The sequence below is a fragment of the Hemiscyllium ocellatum genome, chromosome 30 (assembly GCF_020745735.1).
Source record: "Hemiscyllium ocellatum isolate sHemOce1 chromosome 30, sHemOce1.pat.X.cur, whole genome shotgun sequence".
In the NCBI taxonomy this organism is placed as follows: domain Eukaryota; kingdom Metazoa; phylum Chordata; class Chondrichthyes; order Orectolobiformes; family Hemiscylliidae; genus Hemiscyllium; species Hemiscyllium ocellatum.
The window spans coordinates 10,256,532-10,277,727 of NC_083430.1; the positions used below are offsets into that span (position 1 = coordinate 10,256,532).

At 45.2% G+C, this 21,196-nt stretch overlaps 1 protein-coding gene across 2 annotated transcripts in view; it reads left to right on the forward strand.

The window, feature by feature from the left end:
* The window catches only part of LOC132830155 (mitogen-activated protein kinase kinase kinase 5-like), a 179,809-nt gene that overhangs the window by 141,749 nt on the left and 16,864 nt on the right, over positions 1 to 21,196 (forward strand). For both annotated transcript variants that reach the window (XM_060847686.1, XM_060847687.1), the window contains exons 21-26: positions 4,372 to 4,537; positions 5,086 to 5,251; positions 9,014 to 9,196; positions 10,477 to 10,582; positions 14,341 to 14,584; positions 17,745 to 17,857. In XM_060847686.1, coding sequence (XP_060703669.1) covers positions 4,372 to 4,537; positions 5,086 to 5,251; positions 9,014 to 9,196; positions 10,477 to 10,582; positions 14,341 to 14,584; positions 17,745 to 17,857 — 978 coding nt within the window. The remainder of the gene's footprint in view (positions 1 to 4,371; positions 4,538 to 5,085; positions 5,252 to 9,013; positions 9,197 to 10,476; positions 10,583 to 14,340; positions 14,585 to 17,744; positions 17,858 to 21,196) is intronic.

Sequence of the window (21,196 nt, forward strand, 5' to 3'; positions counted from 1 at the left end):
TTCAGACATTAAAGCTTGCACAACCCAAGGAAGAGAGGATATTAATTTGCTCGCACAAAGCTACGCTGTAGTGCTGCTGAAACAGGAGACTTGAACATGGATCTAGGCCACACTGAGGGAGAGCTGCATTGTCAGAAGAGGCATCTTGCAGATGAGACATTAAAACCAAGGGATCATCTTCCTCTCAGATGGGCACATAAGATCCTACATTGCTTTTCAAAGAAGTGCTGATAGGCATTTGTAGGTACCTTGACCAAATATTACCTCCTGGCTAGCAATTAAAAAACAATTTTAATGATTATATCCAGTTATTTATTTTAGTGCTGTATATTGGAGCTTGTGGATAAATTGCCTGCTATGTTTCCCACTTTACAATGATGACTACTCTCTCAAAATACTTTGTGTTTTCTGTGAAGCATTTGGGATGTGAAAGGTGCTATTTAAATGGAAGTCTACCCACTGGTCTTCTTGGGGTTATTCATAGCAGCAGTGATACCAAGTGCCTGTTGGTGGTGATATTGAACAAGTTGGACGTCCAAAGACAATTGGTCTGACTGCAAGTCCCAAGTCATATCAGAGAGCACCCACTGCTGGTGATCATTGGCACTGCAGTTCAGACCCTCACACTTTCACCTTGGAATTGCAAGCTTGCTCTGCCAAGCCCCAATTCTGAGGCTTGAATGTGAAACTGAGACCAACACATCAGTACCTCACGAAGGGAGTGCTGTACCATAGACTGGATCAAATGTAAACCAAAGCACTCCTTCTTGTTCGGGTAAGTCTGCAAGATGCACAGATACAAATAACAGATACAGTATTCCCCAGTATTCTAACCATGGTATTCCCCGTATTCTAACCACGGTATTTCCCAGTATTCTAACCACGGTATTCCCCCGTATTCTAACCATGGTATTCCCCCCGTATTCTAACCATGGTATTCCCCTGTATTCTAACCATGGTATTCTAACCACAATATTCCCCAGTATTCTAACCACGGTATTCCCCGTATTCTAACCACGGTATTCTCTGGTATTCTAACCACGGTATTCACCGTATTCAAACCACGGTATTCCCCCGTATTCTAACCACAGTATTCCCCGTATTCTAACCACGGTATTCCCCAGTATTCTAACCACAGTATTCCCCCGTATTCTAACCACGGTATTCCCCAATATTCTAACCACGGTATTCCTGGATTCTAACCACGGTATTCCCCCATATTCTAACCACAGTATTCCCCAGTATTCTAACCACAGTATTCCCCCGTATTCTAACCATGGTATTCCCCAGTATTCTAACCACGGTATTTCCCAGGATTCTAACCACGGTATTCCCCCATATTCTAACCACGGTATTCCCCAGTATTCTAACCACGGTATTCCCCAGTAGTATAACCATGGTATTCTCCCGTATTCTAACCACGGTATTCCCCAGTATTCTAACCACGGTATTTCCCCGTATTATAACCACAGTATTCCCCAGTATTCTAACCACGGTATTCCCCCGTATTCTAACCACGGTATTCCCCGGTATTCCCCCGTATTCTAACCACGGTATTCCGCCGTATTCTAACCACGGTATTCCCCAGTATTCTAACCACAGTGTTCCCCGTATTCTAAACATGGTATTCCCCCGTATTCTAACCACGGTATTCCCCAGTATTCTAACCACGGTATTCCTCCTTATTCTAACCACGGTATTCCCCAGTATTCTAACCACAGTGTTCCCCGTATTCTAACCATGGTATTCCCCCGTATTCTAACCACGGTATTCCCCAGTATTCTAACCACAGTATTCCCCGTATTCTAACCACAGTATTCCCCAGTATTCTAACCACAGTATTCCCCGTATTCTAACCATGGTATTCCCCCGTATTCTAACCACGGTATTCCCCAGTATTCTAACCACGGTATTCCTCCTTATTCTAACCACAGTATTCCCCAATATTCTAACCACGATATTCCCCAGTATTCTAACCACGGTATTCCCCAGTAGTCTAACCACGGTATTCCCCCGTATTCTAACCACGGTATTCCCCCCGTATTCTAACCACGGTATTCCCCTGTATTCTAACCATGGTATTCTAACCACGATATTCCCCCGTATTCTAACCACGGTATTCCCCGTATTCTAACCACGGTATTCCCCAGTATTCTAACCACTGTATTCCCCGTATTCTAACCACGGTATTCCCCCGTATTCTAACCACGGTATTCCCCCGTATTCTAACCACGGTATTCCCCCGTATTCTAACCATGGTATTCCCCCGTATTCTAACCACGGTATTCCTCCGTATTCTAACCACGGTATTCCCCAGTATTCTAACCACAGTATTCCCCCGTATTCTAACCACGGTATTCCCCAGTATTCTAACCACGGTATTCCTGGATTCTAACCACGGTAATCCCCTGTATTCTAACCACGGTATTCCCCAGTATTCTAACCACAGTATTCCCCCGTATTCTAACCACGGTATTTCCCAGTATTCTAACCACGGTATTCCCCCGTATTCTAACCACTGTATTCCCCAGTATTCTAACCATGGTATTCCCCAGTAGTATAACCATGGTATTCTCCCGTATTCTAACCACGGTATTCCCCAGTATTCTAACCATGGTATTCCTCCGTATTGTAACCACGTTATTCTAACCACGGTATTCTAACCACGGTATTCCCCAGTATTCTAACCACGGTATTCCCCAGTATTCTAACCATGGTATTCCCCCGTATTGTAACCACGTTATTCTAACCACGGTATTTTAACCACGGTATTCTCCCGTATTCTAACCACGGTATTCCCCAGTATTCTAACCATGGTATTCCCCCGTATTGTAACCACGTTATTCTAACCACGGTATTTTAACCACAGTATTCCCCAGTATTCTAAACACGGTATTCCCCCGTATTCTAACCACGGTATTCCCCGGTATTCTAACCACGGTATTCCTCCGTATTCTAACCACGGTATTCCCCAGTGTTCTAATCACAGTATTCCCCGTATTCTAACCATGGTATTCCCCAGTATTCTAACCACGGTATTCCCCAGTATTCTAACCACAGTATTCCCCAGTATTCTAACCACGGTATTCCCCCGTATTCTAACCACGGTATTCCTCCGTATTCTAACCACGGTATTCCCCAGTATTCTAACCACGGTATTTCCCAGTATTCGAACCACGGTATTCCCCCGTATTCTAACCACAGTATTCCTCCGTATTCTAACCACGATATTCCCCAGTATTCTAACCACGGTATTCCCCCGTATTCTAACCAATGTCTTCTCTTTGACTAAAACCTGGAAAATGTTTATAGTGGTATTACCTTACTGCTGCTTGTGGGATTTTGCTGGATATAAATTAATTGCCAAGATTGCCCATGTAGTGACAAAGTTAAAAATCATACAATGTCAGTTCGGGGTCCAACAGGTTTATTTGAAAGTACAAGCTTTTGGAGTATTGCTCCTTCATCAGGTAGTTAGTGGAGCAGAATCATTGGATACAGCATTTATAGTAAAAGATCAAAGTGTCATACAACTGATGCTAACCTTAATCAGATTAATCACTTAGAATGGGGATGCAGGTTTTGATTGATTAATATGCAGTTCCCAGAATTCCTTTCAAGTCACAGCCTTGAGATAATTTACGATTTTATCAGTGTATAAAAAAAGTGACATCTCAGCCTAGTCAGTACATCGAAGGTGTGAGGTTAGAGTCTGTCTGTATTCCAACCTTGAGTCAGACTAGTTCTGTTTCCAAAATACGAATTTATAAAGTGTCACGTGTATTGACCACCTTCAGATTGTGTGCTTTTTGAAGAGAACGGAATGTATTTGCAAATAAAAATCTGCAAATGCAAATTCACCCATAGATCTATATGTGTGTTTCTGTGCATGTGTGTGAGTGTGTGCGTGTGAGAGAGAGAGGGAGAGAGTGTGTGTGTGTACGCGTGTGCTTGATAGAGTGACAGGGTGTGTGTGAGAGAGAGAGTGTGTATGAGAGGGGGTTTGTGTGAGTGTGATTGTGTGTGAGAGTGTATAGTATGGTGGGTTCGCTTGTATTGTGACGTGAACTCAAGATCCCAGTTGAGTGACAGTGACTGCAGTACGTCGCTATCCATTCTGAAGATCCTGTTTGATTGTGATGTATTTAGAATCTGTGTAGATGAAAGGTGCTATATAAATGCAGGTCTCCTCCTTCTCAACTTTTAACAGTGCCCTGCATTCTGCCTTGAGCCAAACGTTAGAAACTTGACAATCACAGCATGGTTTCCATGACCAATGTTTCTCATCACTTTATCCCACTCTCTCGAGCTGCAGTGCTCTGCTTTGAAAATCCCCTTTCCATTTATCATCCTGTCCATATCGTTATGCAGGTGAATTTTATCACAGTCTCTCGGTCCCTGCGTTGGGACACCTGAAGGATGGAGGTGAGAGCAGGCAGCCCTTGGATTTTAAACTCAGCAGCCCCTTCCTGAGTCGAAGCTGCTCGATCCCAGGTCTCTCGGCTAAAAGCAGCTCACCAAAACAGGAGTTTCTCAGGTCAGCACGAACTTTCCTGCTTATTGTGATTGCACAGCGGTGCCTCGATCAGAGCTTCCACCTCGTGACCCCAGTTCATCGTTCCCCTACAGCATGGGAGCAGACCATTTGGCCCATGAAGTCCACTCCAATCCTCCACCCAGACCCACGTCCCTACCTGCATTTCCCATTGCTTATCCACCTAACATGCACACTATGGGCCCATTCAACTAGAGTGCACATCTTTGGACTGTGGGAGGAAACCCATGCAAAATGTGCAAACTCCACACAGACAGTCGCCCGAGGGTGGGATTGAACCCAGGTCCCTGGCGCTGTGAGGCAGCAGCGCTAACCACTGAACCACCACACCACCCTTTGAGGCTCGAGAATTGTCAGGAGCCCTCAGTGAGCCCTAACTGGGCCAGAGCTCCCGTTGCTGCCTCTGAGATAGAATTTCAGATCCCAACGCTAGATTGTTGTTGTTTCTAGTTTTTTACACCATTAAATGTGAGGTCACTCAGTGTTTGCTGAGAGCATTTTCACTGATCTTCATGTCTTCCTGCTCCCAGTGTGCTTGAGGAACAAGTGGATGACTTCAGTGCCCCATCCTCTCCGGAAGAAAACGCTGGATTGTTTCTCCTGAAGAAAGACAGTGAGCGCAGGGATGCATTGTTCAAAATCCTGACTGAGGACTGCGAAACGGTGGTCCAGAACGTTCTAGAAGCCCAGGCGCAGGTAGGAAAACTCTCATTCCTCACGAAATCACACACAACTGGGATGGACAGACAAGAGCTCATCCATCTGTTTCTCCGAACAGATCCTGCTGAGTATTTCCAGCATTTTCCATTTTTAATTGAAGATTTACAGCACCTGCAGTTATGTTGTTTTTACTTTGACCTGGGAGGGCCAGCTTTCTCAGTTTTGTTTTTAATCACATGGAGGTTCGGTATGGGGGGGGGGGCAGGTGGCACTGATGATGGAATTCCCCCCTCCAAGGTGAAAACTCCGGGTTCAAGGCCTATTTCAGGACTGGTTGACCAATATGGCAGCCAAGTGACCTGAGCATCACCTGTAACTCCTTCCGATATGATCAGAGTGAGATTGTCTCAGCCCTCCCTGATACTGAGCGGTGACCCTCCAGCTCCAGTCTCTGGTGACAGGCTAGAGATCTGAATCTTTCCAAACTAACTAATGGAACAGAATAGATTTTCCTCATATACCACAATGTGTGAGGACAGAGAGAAAGGGAGGAAGTTCAGTGAGTGTTTTTAATCATTCATGGGATGTGGTCTTTCTGAGCCAGCCTTTATTGCCCTACTCAGGTGTATAGTTCCTTGAAGGCGGAGTCACAGGTAAAAAAGGAGGTGAAGAAGGTGTTTGGCACATTTGCCGTCATCGGTCAAAGCATTGAGTGTAGGAGTTGGGATGTTATGTTGCAGCTGTACATGACATTGGTTAGGCCACTATTGAAATACTGCATTTATTCCTAGTCTCCCTGCTAAAGGAAAGATGTTGTAAAATTTGAAATGATTCAGAAAACATGTGCAGGAGTGTTACCAGGGTTGGAGGGTTTGAGCTATAGGGAGAGGCTGTATGGACTGGGGCTAATTTCCCTGGAGTGTCAGAGGCTGAGGGGTGACCTTATAGAGGTTTGTAAGATCATAAGGGGCATGGATAGGGTAAATAGACAAAGTATTTTCCCTGGGCTGGGGGAGTCCAGAACTAGAGCGCATAGGTTTAGGGTGAGAGTGGAAAGACATAAAAGGGACCTAAGGGGCAACTTTTTCAAGTAGAGGGTGGTGTGTGTATGGAATGAGCTGCCAGAGGAAGTGGTGGAGGCTGGTACAATGACAACATTTTAAAGGGCACCTGGATGGGTACATGAATAGGAAGGGTTAGAAGGTTATGGACCAAATGCAGCAAATTGGACTGGATTAATTTAGAATTATATGATTGGCATGGACAATTTCCATGCTGTCTATCTCTATGACTCTAATTGCCAGGGTTAAGGTGTGAACTGCTTTCCAGGACCGTGTTAGCTAATTTACTAAGGCATACTGGTAGGATTCTGACCCAGTGACGTAAAAGGCAACTTTTTCACATAGAGAGTGGTTCATGTGTAGAATGAACTGCCAGAGGGAGTGATAGGTACAATTGCAACATTTAAACATATTTGGACAGGTACATGAGTCGGAAAGGTTTATAGGGACATGGGCTAAATGCAGGCACGTGGAACTAGCTTAGTTTGGGAAAATTGGTCAGCATGGATGGGTTGGACCGAAGGGTCTGTTTCCGTGCTGTATGACTCGATGATATATTTCCAAGTTAGGATGGAACTTGCAGCTGGTGGTGTGTCCTTGTGTCTGCTGCTCTTATCCTTTAAAATGAAAGTGATTGTCAGTTTGTCAGGTGGTCTTGAAGGAGTTTTGGTGAATTTCTGCAGTGATCATGAAGATGGTTCAAGATGGTAACCGATGTGGACATGGAATTAACAGTGATATTGGTTACTCAACCAACCTTTATTTTCTGTTGTTTTTAACTAATTGGTGAATTTATAGCTGTCTTATCAAAGAAGGGAACATTTCCCACTTTGTAACATCCATATCCTATCACAAATAAAATCATGGCCTTGCCCAAGATTGTCGTGGGTTTACAGACAGTTTAATACTTTGGGCTGGGTTGTGATGGGCCAAACCACGTCATACAGTTTCCAAACACAGGGGGCTTTCGAGACTCAATGCCAGTGTAATGTGGTGTATTGCTGGGTCCCCTGATGGGAGACCCTGCAGGTAATTGAATAATTGTTGCCCCCAATCTGTGACTCTGGGTTAGGCAGTTGTCTGTAGCTCCTCTACACAAGGCCTCTTAGAACATAAGAACTCGGAGCAGGAGTAGGCCGTCTGGCCCTTGGAGCCTGTTCCGCCACTCACTAAGAATCATGGCTGATCTTTTCGTGGACTCAGACTCACTTACTCACCCTCTCACTCTATCACTGTTCAAAAAAAAATCAATCTTAGCTGTAAAAATGTTAACTAAAGTAGTGACAACTCCTTCACTGGACAAGGAATTCCATAGATTCACAACCCTCTGGGTGAAGAAGTTCCTTCTCAATTCAGTCCTCAATCCGCTCCCTCTAATCTTGAGGCTATACCCTCTTGTACTAGCTTCACCCGCCAGTGGAACCATCCTCTCTACTTCTGTCTTATCCATTCTCTTCATAATTTTATATGTTTCTGTAAGATCCCCCCTCATTCCTCTAAATTCCAATGAATATAATCCCAGTCTCCTCAGTCTCTCCCCATAAGCCAATCCCCTCAACTCCAGAATCAGCCCAGTGAACTGAGTCTCTCTATCTGTTCTGCCCCTGGAGACCTCTGACATATGTTCTTGGTTTTTACAGTCATTCTCCTCCCATTTTCACTCAGGCGGCATTCTGATTGGCAGGCTTCAGAGTAGCTGGCCTTTACCCAGCTGATCTTTCTCACCCACTTGCCTCTGCTGTGGGAAGGGGCGGGAAGTGCAGGATTTAAAACCTGTGTCTATTTGACTGGGGGAAGTGGCCAGGCACACATCTGTAAGGGCCTGACCTTCCTGTGGCACCATCAGGGTCTGCCAAGCACAGGGCAGGGAATCATGCCAGGTACCTCCCATGATGCGCCACTCCCGACTCTCTGTTTGAGCGAGATATCAAACTGAGGGCCCATCCACTTTCTCAGGTAAATGAGGACGATCCCTTGGCATTGTGGCCTATTTATTGTGGTGTTGTGTCCTATTTATCTCTCAGCTGACATCATTGGCTTGGTGTAATGTGTCATTTCCCAAGTATTTTTGTGGGGAAATTTGCTGCATATGAATTGGCTGCCCTACTTCTTACATTACAACAGTGATTACATTTCAGGGCAGCACTGTAGTCAGCACTGCTACCTCACAGCGCCAGGGACCTGGGTTCAATTCTGGCCTCAGACAACTGTCTGTGTGGAGTTTACACATTCTCCCTGTGTCTGTGTGGGTTTCCTCCCACAATCCATAGTTGTGCAGGTTAGGGTAAATTGGCCATGCTAAATTGCCCATGGTGTTCAGGGATGTGTAGGTTAGGTGTATTAATCAGGGGTAAATATCACATAATAGGGGAGGGGAGTTGGGTCTGAGTGGGTTACTCTTTGGTGGGTCAGTGTGGACTTGTTGGGTCGAATGGCCTGTTACCACACTGTAGGAATTCTATGACTCTTCAGTTGGCTGTGAAGCTCTTTAGGACATTGCTTGGTGCTAGATAAATGCACATTAGGTTTTTATCTGGAGCGGTAATGTGGTGAGGTTGATGATTTCTCTTCAGAGGGCAGAAAGGAAGATGGCCCTGAGCCTGCAGCCCACTGACGCGGACAGTGGAGTAGGAGATGATCATGTGTCAGCTCTTCCTTCCGGGATAAGTAATGTCTGAGCTGCCTGGTCATTCCCGTGTTATTCATGTGCTCTAATTCCTTCCTCCTTTCAAAACAGAATCCTGACTCCAGGTTAACTTCTGAACACACCCGGCAACTCATCACCTGTCTGAAGGATTATATACGAACTCCAGACCACAAACTGATTGTCAAGGTCTTGTTGAACCTGCAGACAAAGCTTCACTTTGACAAAGCAGTGCTCAACGAAATCCAGATCATCATCTTCAGCTTCCAAGATGCTGTGAGTGTGGACTCAGTCAGGCAGTCACATGGAGAGGGAAGGGGCTTTTCACTGTTAAACTTGAGGTAGCCAGTTCGCCCGACTCCCCTCACATCCCCATGCCAACTTCATTTCAAAGTAAATTGCCAGTAGGTCAGTGAACAAATGCTTAAGTATTGTGATAGCGGGGCCCTTGCGCAGTTGGACCCATGTGGGATGGGGCCCTTTGTGGGATGGGGTCTGTGAGGGGCTGGGCCCATGTGGGACTGGGTCCATTTGGGATGGGTCCATGGGGACGGGGCCTTTTGTGGGATTGGGCCCTTCGTGGGACTTGGCCTCTGCATGAATGGGCCCTTTGAATGAGGAAGTGCTGTGAGATGCAGGCTTCTGAGAGACTGGGTCCACTGTCAGACTGGTCCCCCATGAGAAAGGGACACAGAGAGAGTGTGGATCCATGGGGCCATATGAGAGTGTGTCCCTGGGAATGGGACCCCTTAAGTATTATACCCCATAAGATTGTGGATCCATGGGACTGGGGCATTGGGGAACTTTGCATGGAACCCTGAGGCTGTTTAATCACTGGCATAGATCTGTAATAGGGACTGAATAACCAGGTGATGCCCCACCTTTCACTCTTGGTCGGCTCTGCATTAGCTAACCTTACCCTGGGCCATACAAGAGAATCCAAACTGAGTGAAGATTTCTGAGGTTTGATCACTCCACAGTCACTCCCAGTAAGTGTTTACTCAGTTGTGATTAGCTAATTGAAAATGAGCCATCAGCTCCCACACTGTGGTGAATTGTGATGGGGAGTGTCTGTGGTTGCTGTGTTATGTAACACATAGCCGTGTGCTGACTTTAGAGTGACCTATACAAAGTGTCTTCCAGATAATGGGGGGAAAGTAACAACAATGTTCAGGGAAAAATTGGGAAAAAGGCAGCAGGGCTGATAAGAGGAAGAGCAGAGTTTACAACAACAACAATTTGCATTAATAGAGCACTTTCATTGCTGTAAAATCCAGCTAGAAGCAATACGGAGGGTCAAGACCATACAGTGAATTGCAAGAGAATGTAAAAGTTTGGGTGTTGCTAGACGAGAACTCAAAGTGGATCAGCAGGCACAGGGTCAGTCAGGACATGGTGTGGCTAAAGTACAGATGACGGATTGATAGAGGATGGATTTTGGGACATCAAGGCTGAATATCTCTGGGTCAAAGTATTAACCACGTGATATCGATGGGAAGTTTGCAGCTTACCTAGTGGATGACATCTTTCCTTCTTAATAGGGATTTTCTTCCTAGGTGATAAAACTCCTTCGTCGTAACCAGATTAAACCTCATTGGATGTTTGCCCTGGACAACATCATTCGCAAGGCCATGCAGGTAGCCTTCAGCATCCTCATTCCAGGTACGTGGTTGTGGGTGAGTGTGAGCACATCCATTGGAAGGCACTGTTTCCTGCCAACCACTACACTTATTTTGACATTACCACCTTGTAGGAGAATCATCACATTAGACACTGCCCCTTCTCTGCAGAAGAGTGGAGAGCCTCTCTCTGGTTCGGAAAGGACCCTCCTGTACAAACAAAACCTACCTTGAGTTCCAGGAACAATGGAGACTTGAATCCACCTGACCCGGTGGGAGTACGTAAGAACATCAGAACCAGGAGTAGGAGTAGGCAATTCAGCCCCCTTAGGCTGTTCCGTCATTTGATACAGTCGTGGCTGATCTCATCTCATCCTCAACTCCAATTTCCTGTTTCCCCTCATTAACCCTTCGACCCATTACTAATTAAAAATCTGTCTGGGGCCTTCTCAAATTTATTGTGTTCCAGCATCCACTGCAGTCTGATGTGTTGAATTGCCAAAGGTTCACAACTCTTTGAGAGAATTAACTCCACTTCATTAATGCACCACCCCTTGTTTTAAAACTAAGGCCTCTCAACCTCAATTGCCCCATAAGAGGTAAGGTCCATGTGGAGCTGCTTTGTCACTCTACTTTATTATCGTACAAACCTCAATTAAATCTCATCCCATCCTCCTAAACCCTAGCGAGTATAAACCTCATCTTCTCAACCTCTCCTCGAAGCACAAACCTGGAATTAATCTAGTGAACCTTCTCTGAACTGCCTCCAGTACTGTTGCATCCCTGAAGTAAGGGGACTAAAACTGTCCTTGGTACTCCAGATGCAATCATACCATTATTATGTAGATTAGATTACTTACAGTGTGGAAACAGGCCCTTCGGCCCAACAAGTCCACACCGACCCGCCGAAACGCAACCCACCCATACCCCTATATTTACCCCTTACCTAACACTACGGGCAATTTCGCATGGCCAATTCACCTGACCCACACATCTTTGTGACTGTGGGAGGAAACCGGAGCACCCGGAGGAAACCCACGCAGACACGGGGAGAACGTGCAAACTCCACACAGTCAGTTGCCTGAGTTGGGAACGGAACCCGGGTCTCAGGCGCTGTGAAGCAGCAGTGCTAACCACTGTGCCACCGTACCACCCACTAATATTATGGGCAATTTAGCGTGGCCAATTTAGCGTGGCCAATGCTTTGTATGATTGCAATCACACTTGTCTACTTTTATATTCCTTTAGCAATAAATGTCCAAATTCCAATTGCTCTCTTTATTACCTGCACTATAGCTTCCAGTTACTCATGCACAAGGACACCCAGATCCCTCTGCACTGAAGCACCTCTGAAGTTTCTACTTGCGAACACAATTTAGGAGCAGACATAAGTCATTTTTTTCCCTCAAGCCTGCTCCACCATTAAGATCATAGCTGATCTAATTTTCCTGAGTTCCTCCTTCCTTTCCACTTTCTGAGGTACAGCTATTTCTGGGATGTTTGTTGTATCCTGTGCAGTAAAGCCCAACACAAATTCATCTGCCTTCTCCTCATTTTCCATTGTTAAATTTAGACTCACATCCTATAGGACAAATTGCACTTTATTAACTCTTTCCTTGTTTGTACATTTATAGAAACCCTTACTATTTGTTACTAGATTTGTAACTAGCGTTCTATTGGACTCTGATTTACCCATCCCTCATTAATCTTTTAGTCATTCTTTACTCTTCTTTATACTCTTTCCACTTTTCTGACCTGCCACCTGTCTCAGTATGCTCTGCCTTTTAAGTTTAATTTTATCCTTAACTTTTTAGTTAATCACTGATTAATTACTGTCTGCACTTTCTGAGATATATTTGCTGTATTCTGAAATAGTCCCTTATATGGGCGGCACGGTGGCTCAGTGGTTAGCATTGCTGCCTCACAGCACCAGGGACCTGGGTTTGATTCCAGCCTCAGGCAACAGTCTGTGTGGAGTTTGCACATTCTCTTCATAGCTGCGTGGGTCTCCACCTAGTGCTCCGGTTTCCTCCCACAATCCAAAGATGTACAGATTAAATGAATTGGCCATGCTAAGTTGCCTATAGTATTCAGGGATGTGTAGGTCAGGGATAAATGTGGAGTAATAGAGTAGGGGGAATGGGTCTGGTTAACTTACTCTTCGGTGGGTCGATGTGGACTTGTTGGGCCGAATGGCCTGTAGGGATTCTGTGTTTCTATGTACCTCTGTTGATCCATTATTTAATCTAATTTTCTGCTGGTTGTGTTTACCTGGTCTATTGCAGCACAGTGAACCACAGAAGGACAATGTTTCATAGAAATGTACAGCACAAGCTCAGGATAAAACAGGTTTTCCCTAACCTGTCTCATCTAGGGCCACGGTAATTTTATATGAAGCAATTATATCTCCCTTTAGCCTACTCTGTCTAAGGGAAACAATCCCAGCCTTTCCATTTCTTATCCAGAGCTGGAATTCTTCATTGCTGGCAACATCCTGTGAAACCCTCCTCAGATCCTTCCCATAATGCAGAGACCAGCACCATATGCAGTGCTGTAGCTCTGAGCACACTCACGTTGTATACATTTTGGGGATAAGCTGGTCCCTCACACTTATCCCACGCTCCTATCAGCTGAAACATAATCACTCCGTACCAACTATTACCTGCTCACTCGCTGCATCATGGAACCTACAGGGGAAAACACAACATCATCTTAAAATAACCCAGATTCAATAAGGATTCAAAAAACCTCTCTAAGTCTCTCCAATCTCCAAAACCAGGAAATTCCAGCGCCTAAGTACATACTCACTGAAGACTGTTTACTTTCTCTATGATATAACATCCAAGTCAGGAACTGGTCTTGCTCTCTGTCAAAGACATACAGAGAGTCAGCACCCAATGCACTGGATAACACTGTAGTCCAGCGGGTCATTGCAGCCTGGATAAACAGCATGATCAGAGGAAATCAATTCCATCTGTTGAACCAGAATAATCTTTCATTAGGGACATGTTGTAACGTGAGAATCCTCATGGCTGGAGAGATGGTAGTGCAGTGGTGGTATCACTGGACTAGTAACCCAGAGGAGAAAGTGGGGACTGCAGATGCTGGAGATCAGAGTCAAAGAAGTGATGCTGGAAAAGCACAGCAGGTCAGGCAGCATCCGAGGAGCAGGACAATCAACATTTCGGGCATAAGCCCTCCCACAGTAATCCAGAGGCCCGGGCTAATACGTTGGGGGCATGGGTTCAAATTTGCAATTAACAAATGTGAAATTCAAAGCTAGTCTCAGTAACGTTGGCTAATAAAATATCACCAATTGTTATTGGTGATCTGGTCCCTTCACGGATGGCTATCTGCTATCCATACCTGGTCTGGCCTACATGTGACTCCTGACTCACAGCAATGTGTTTGACTTTCAACTGCCCTCTTAAATGGTCGAACAAGCCACTCATATGAAAGGGATGGGAAATAAATGTTGACCTTGACAGCAATGCCCACATCCAATGAAAGAATTAAAAACAGCCAATCTCCCAAAGAGGCAAAACAGTACAGGGAAAGAATCTTGGAGGTGGTTGGGGGCGGGTGGTGAGATTGTACTTAAAAGTAGGTATAGATCAATGGGATCAACACTGATGCTGGTGTTTACTGTCCTAAGGGGTTGTATGAGAGATGGCCAAAGGTACCCATGAATGAATCAGCAACTTGAGGTGAAATGGGGGAAATGTTGAAGGATGGGTGCGGTGGTGGGGCCAATGGTAAAGTCACTAGACAAAGGAATCTGACTTGGATTTTCTCCCTCAGAACCAAAGCACCAGATTCAGCGCTCCTTTGATCAAGAGGCAGATGAGCACTGCACAGACAATGTTCCGGGGAAGTGGAGCGGGAGTGAATCCGACGTGAGGGAACGGGAAGTTCTGGAGCTGCAGATGGATGGAGCTGGAACCTCGGGTGTGAGCACGCTCAGTCGCTCCATGTCCCATGATTCCCAGCAAAACACCTGCCCCCTGATTGTGCAACTCAGCCAACTGAGGGCAGAATCAAACCGGTATGGAGAGGAGCCACTGTGGGTGAACAAAACAGCCACCTGGACAGTAACGTGCTGCAAAAAGTCCTTGAGATACCTTTCTATTGTTTAAATCTGTTGCATTCTTTTATTCAGTGCAACTGTGCTAATCATGCAACAAGGATTGGGAGGGCAGTAATGTACCTTCTTTATGTGAAGAATTTTATTTCTCTGATGAAGTGTAGGCGTTCCTGGTAAAGCCAACATTTCTTAATATTGCCTCCAAACTGAAAGGTGTGCGAGGCCATTTCAGATGCTGCCGGATTTCTGAAGTCGCACGTAGGCCAGACCGAGTAAGGCTGGCTGATTTCCTTCCCTACAGAACCAGATAGATTTTTACAACCCTTATGGTAATCATCGCTGAGATTAGCTCCAGAGTTTATTAATCGAACCTAAATTCCATCAAATGATTAGTAATTTGAAGCGTGCACCCAAATAAGATTATATACACAATGATAACTTAGAGACTACGCAGAACACATCTGACTTGTAGGACCGCTATTCTGGTCTGAATGCAGATGACACAGGGATATACATCACATCATGCGGTGAATAGTGATGGACAGCAGTTTGGTACATCCCTTACAGGTGTACCCCAATAACTTGCTGTTTTAGCAATTTGGGAGCAGAGCTGGGTGGGCCCTCTGTTTTCTGAGTCCCGCCCAATTTGCCATTCAATTAGACCAAAAAAAACGCCTTGCATTTATGTAATGCTTTTCATGACCACTGGATGTCTCAGTGCTCTGCAACCAATGAATGACTTTGTGAAATGTGGTCAAGTTTCTGCAGTAGGAAACAGCAGCTGAACTTGCACACAAATACCAGGGCTAATGACCACTTACATACACTGTTCTTGTATGAGGGACAAATTTTAGCCAAGACATGAGGATGACCCCCCCCCCCCTTCTATTTCCTGTAGTGCCACAGGGTCTTTTATATCAAGGAAACAGCTGCAGGTTTAGTTGATCATATCATACAGAGATGGCATTTGGACAGTGCAGCAGTCCCTCTGTACTGCAGTGGAATGTCGACCTCATTGTTTTCTACTAAAGTTCCAGAGTGCAGCTTCAATTCAGGATCTCGTGTATTCGAGGCAGGAGTGTCAATAACTGAGGCAGAGCAAGGCTGATCTCACCTCAGCTGCATGTACTCACCTCTAGTCAAAATCTCATGATCTTGTCCTCAACAGAAATGCATCCATCTCAGTCTTGGAGACTCCAGTTGACCTCCAGTAACCTTCAGTCTATTTTGGGCGGGTGGGAGAGAGTTTATTATTTCCACATTTTATACCCTTCCTGATTTCACTCTTGAATGGGCTGGCTCTAATTTTCGGATGAAGTTACCTGGTTCTTGATGTCCCCAACAGTTCCTCTCTATTTATCCTGTTGAAACCCTCATTCAGACCACTCATTAATCTCCTGAACTCAGGAGAGTGCACACTGTGTTTAAACAACTTGTCCTCACCATTTAACCTCCCAAAGGTACTAGTATCATTCAGAGTGAGCCATGGAGAAATTGCTTATGGGAAAGGGAACTTGTGTCGCAGTAAATGTGTGGCCGTGAAAGAAATCAAGCAGCCATCATCCCAAGACATTTAATGGGCTCTCGCAGAAATTACTGTGGCAGGTCTGAGCTGTGGCCCGCCCAGTATTTGATGTGACCATAAGTCACTTAAAGAAGAGCAGTGGTTCCAAGCCAATCAAGTGTGGCAGGTTCCCTGTGAATCTGTCTTATTCATGGCATTATGCTCATACGCAATGAGGGTTAACTATGTTGGTAGCCACTCCCCGTGAGGGGAGGTGGTTGGGGGGGGGGGGGTATTCCTGTGAGGATAATTGATCCCAATTTTTGATTGGTGTTACTGTAAGATCATCCCATTCCACCTCCTCTTAGTCAGGAAGATTTACTGATGAACATATAATGCAAAGATTCACACACAAAGCTGGGCAGTGATTGTTAGATGATACATTAAGATGTATCATTTGTCATTTAAGATCATATAATGCCTTCATTGAGGCATTGAGGGTTGCAATCATCCCGGATTACCCTGGGAATTAAAGATTAACCTCCAGGAAGCTGCTGGAAGAGGGTCAGGAGAAAACACTCCGAAAAATAATTCTATATCATGTGAACACTGGTCAGTCATTGCTGATATGTCTGTGTTCATGTGTACGTGAGTCAGTGGCTATTAGTATTGCATTGATATGTACCAGAGTCTCTTGAAGAGTGACATTGGCTATTTTAAATCTCAGAACTATGCATTTGACAAAAGAAGTAATTACCTCCATGTGGGTTAAATGCTCTGTGATGTTCCATTTCATTGACAGTACCGAGTGGTAAAAGCCACAGTTGTGAAGTGTTGATATTTTATAATATTATAAAGCTTCCTCTCCACTATCACTCTCTCAGAAACAAGCAAAGATTACCTGAGCACTCTGGTTCAAATCAACCAGATATCTCAGTCCCAGTCTCAGCTTAACTCCACTCAACTCTCACATTTCCACTTGAAACACTTCTTATGTTTATGTTTATTCAGCTTCCAAATTTTATAGAACTGAAAACTGGCAGAAGTCCAAGCCAAGATTTTCTTTTTAAAGTTTCAAGCAATGTTCATTATCATTACCTATTCTACCCACGTGTGCAGATCCCTCCTATCCTTCCTGATCTCTGTAAGCTCTTGCAGATCTTTGCGATCTCTGCATTGCTGACGTTCTGGCCTATCGCACTTCCCTGATGTTTATCACTTCAGAATAGGCAGCTGTGTCTACAGTTATCCAGTCTCTCGACTCGTGAATTTCTTCCTTGCATCTCTTTCAGTCTGTTCTCTACTTTGCCTCCTTTTGCCAGCTCGTTCAAAACTACATATTTGTTCAAATTTGTGGTCACATGTCCTCACTTCTGTGCCCCGATTACATTTTTTTGTCCAATAATATTTTTGAGAACCACCTTGTTCCACTATGTGGCAGTTTCTCTATAAATGCATGCACTTCTGATTAAATTTTGTGGGAGGCCTGTGTGAGGACATTCATTCCCCTCGGGGTCTGTGCTTGCGTTGCTCCTGTCATTGGGATGAGTAGACTAAGGATTGAGAATTAACCAAAAAAAAAGCCTCTGATTATCTACTGGGTCTTTAATCTTTCAGCCTCCTGGAAGACCTTGCAGAGAAAGAGAGGGAGTTCCAGCAACTTCTACAACTAACCCTACACCAGAAAGACCACAGCCTGAAGTCACTACGAAAGAGATCAGGATCCTCAGGTCAGTTGATGGGACAGACTATTGTGGAAGCATTGGATGGACTGAGAATGATTGAGAATGGACCGTCGTCACTCCTGAGGAGAAAGTGAGAACTGCAGATGCTGGAGATCAGAGCTGAAAATGTGTTGCTGGAAAAGCGCAGCAGGTCAGGCAGCATCCAAGGAACAGGAGATTCAACATTTCAGGCATAAACCCTTCTTCAGGATTCCTGAAGAAGGGCTTATGCTCGAAACGTCGAATCGCGTGGTCACTCTTGAGCCAACCTATGGTTGCCAGTGCCCTCTACGTGATGAGTAGTCATCATCATTTTGTTTCACTGGTCATGTGCAGAGATTGGGGGGGAGCTTTGTACTTAGCTGCAGGAATAGCCCAGGGTGTTGTGGGCTCAGGGTGGAAGACTGCTGTGAGGGGTGGGGCCAGGGCTGGGGATAGGCCAGGAAGGTAGGACCTATTTTGTTGGTTAAAATATCGGAAGAGTCTAAATATTGGAACTGAACATCCTCTTTGCCAGAGAATTCAACGTCACCCAGGAAATCTCTATAATGATGTGGCCGATTCTAAAGTATAATTCTTGCTGAAACTGTGGTATGGTCCTGAGGAAGTTGGAGATCAGGTGACAGATTAAACCAAGGAACCATATATCTCTTGGGTAGATGTAAAGGATTCTGAAGTTCTATTAAATGTCGAGCAGGTAGGTTCTCCAGAGTGTCTTGGCCATATTTCCCAATACAGTTATGATTGGGGGGGTGGGTGGGGAGGTTCTGTATTTTGGGACATAAAGCCTGACAGCTGTATGAGGTCAGAGAATTTTCTGCCATCTGCCATTGTCCTATAAAACACCAGGTCAATAGTCAAGTTGTGACATATTCAGCTTTTTGGATTTGCTGAGGCAGGTTAAGATGGAGTTTGCACGTTCTCCCCGTGTCTGCGTGGGTTTCCTCCGGGTGCTCCGGTTTCCTCCCACAGTCAAAAAGATGTGCGGGTTAGGTGAATTGACCATGCTAAATTGCCCGTAGTGTTAGGTAAGGGGTAAATGTAGGGGTATGGCTGTGTTGCGCTTCGGCGGATCGGTGTGGACTTGTTGGGCCGAAGGGCCTGTTTCCACACTGTAAGTAATCTAATCTAGAGAGATAAAACATGAAAGGGATTGTGTCTGAGATCAACCACTGTTCAAACCGAGCACTTACAGATGGCTCTGGACAGTTTCCTTTTGTCTCTCTCTGTGTCAAAGTGTTGCCCATGCTAGAGGGTAGGATCAGCCAATTTGAGTTCAATCAAACTGCACAAATGACCGTTTACAAAGGTGTTAGTTGAGGGAGAATCAACGTTTCAGGCATAAGCCCTTCTTATGCCCGAAACGTCGATTCTCCTGCTCCTCGGATGCTCCCTGGCCTGCTGTGTTTTTCCAGCACCACATTTTTCAACTCTGGTACTCCAGCATCTGCAGTCCTCACTTTCTCCTGTTAATTGAGGGATAATAGCTGGAATGCTGGTGAGACTCTCCCCTACTTTCCTTTTGAAGTAACGTCATTAAAAAAAGGTACAGTGCCAACTGCAGACTTCATGACTGCAGCTGTGTGGACAGAGTAAGATCACTGTGTGTGTGTGCCAGTTTGGCAGAAAGCCAAGTGGGTAAGGCTGCTGCGCACACTCAGTGCTGAGCATGGAATTCCCTGGAACCCACTTCAGTGCAAATATTGTGCAGTGTGGGCTGCAGAGGTGACTACCAACCTGGAGAGAGTTTGTGGTGAATATTTAGTGACTTCATGCATCCCAGGTTTCCTGGAAGGTCAGTCTGGGAACGGAAAGTGAGAGTGTTGTTGCCTTTAGAGGGTGAGGGAGGTACTGACTTTAGTTTCTCTAATATGTAAACTGTCTTTACTCCAAAGTGGAAATGTACTTTTCAGTCATATTCCTTTTAAATGTTTCAAGTTGAAAGACTTGTATACTGAACCATCCTCAGAAAGCACATGAATCTCATTGTCAGAGTGTGGAGGGAGCTATGGTTTTCTGGCACCTAATTCTCCATGAATACTTTTGGTTTGACCACATTGCCTCCAATTTCCTATTTCAAAGCAGTTTCTGAAGCTGGTAGTGACGCCCGGTGATTAGGAGCACCAGTGACCATCACACCCTCCTTTTCCTTCTTTTTCATCCATGTAACTATTTGGTATTAGCCAATCGACTTGTTCAGAGATTTTATTGAACACCTCTGGAGCAGTTGGGATTTGAACCCAGTTCCTGGCTCAGAGATAGGGACACTACTACTGCAGCCCGAGACCTTGGGATGGTGCCCTTAGCAATTGGATGCAGCTTGTTCCAGTTGCACATGTTACTGGTCTCCCTCTCCATCCACCCCCCTCCCCAGAAGGAAGTAATCAGGGTCAGCTAAGAGTGCAGATGTCTCCAAGAAGGAGGTTCAAGTCCAACACTATGTGAACGTGTTGGATTTGTATAGCACCTTTCAGAGAGTCGCGTTGCAAGGCCTTTCGCTGAAATGTGACATGACTGGATGCTGTGCCAAAGAAATGGGTTTCAAAGAGAGATGAAAGGTAGGATGTAGATCCTTCCATTTTAAATGTTCCAAAAGGGTGTGAGGGAGCAGGTCGCTCAGCGAGAGAAATTACAAGCAGGAAGAAGAGGCAAGATCTCCCATTGTGTTGGCCACCATTACTCCCTCAAACAAAAACAATTGCATTAGTTCTCTCTAACTCTCTGTTTCTCTCGCTTTCTCTCACTCTCTCTCTCTCATACTTTCTCTCTCTTCCCTTTCTCTCTCTCCTCCTTTCTCTGTCTCATTCTCGTGCTCTTTCTTTCTCTTGCTCTCTCTCTTGTGCTCTCTTGCTCTCTCTCATGCTCTCTCTCATGCTATCTGTCATGCTCTCTGTCCCCCCCTTTCTCTCTCTGTTTCCCTCTTTCTCTGACTCTCTTTCTCTTGCCCAGTCTTTCTCTCTCTCTCTCCCCCACCTTTTTCTCTTTCTCCTTTTTCTCTCTCTTTCTCTCTCCCTTTTTCGCTCTCTCTCTCTCTCTCTGTCTTTCCTTTTTTCTGTTTCTCCCTTTCACTCTCTCTCTTTCTCTCCCCCTTTCTCTCTCTCTCTGTCTCTTTCACACACACGTATTTCTCTCTTTACCTCTTTTGGAATGGATTCTGGAATGTCAACATTGACACAGACTGTGCAGCTAATTCCGATTTCAACTGTAGTATGGGGTTTAGGCCACCGAATGAGGATGGGGGTGGTGTAGGGGGAGAGGGGAGTGTACATTTGTTCCTAATGCCATAGAAATGTTGTTCTAACCACCAATATAAATTCATGGAGTCATAAAACACGGAAACAGACC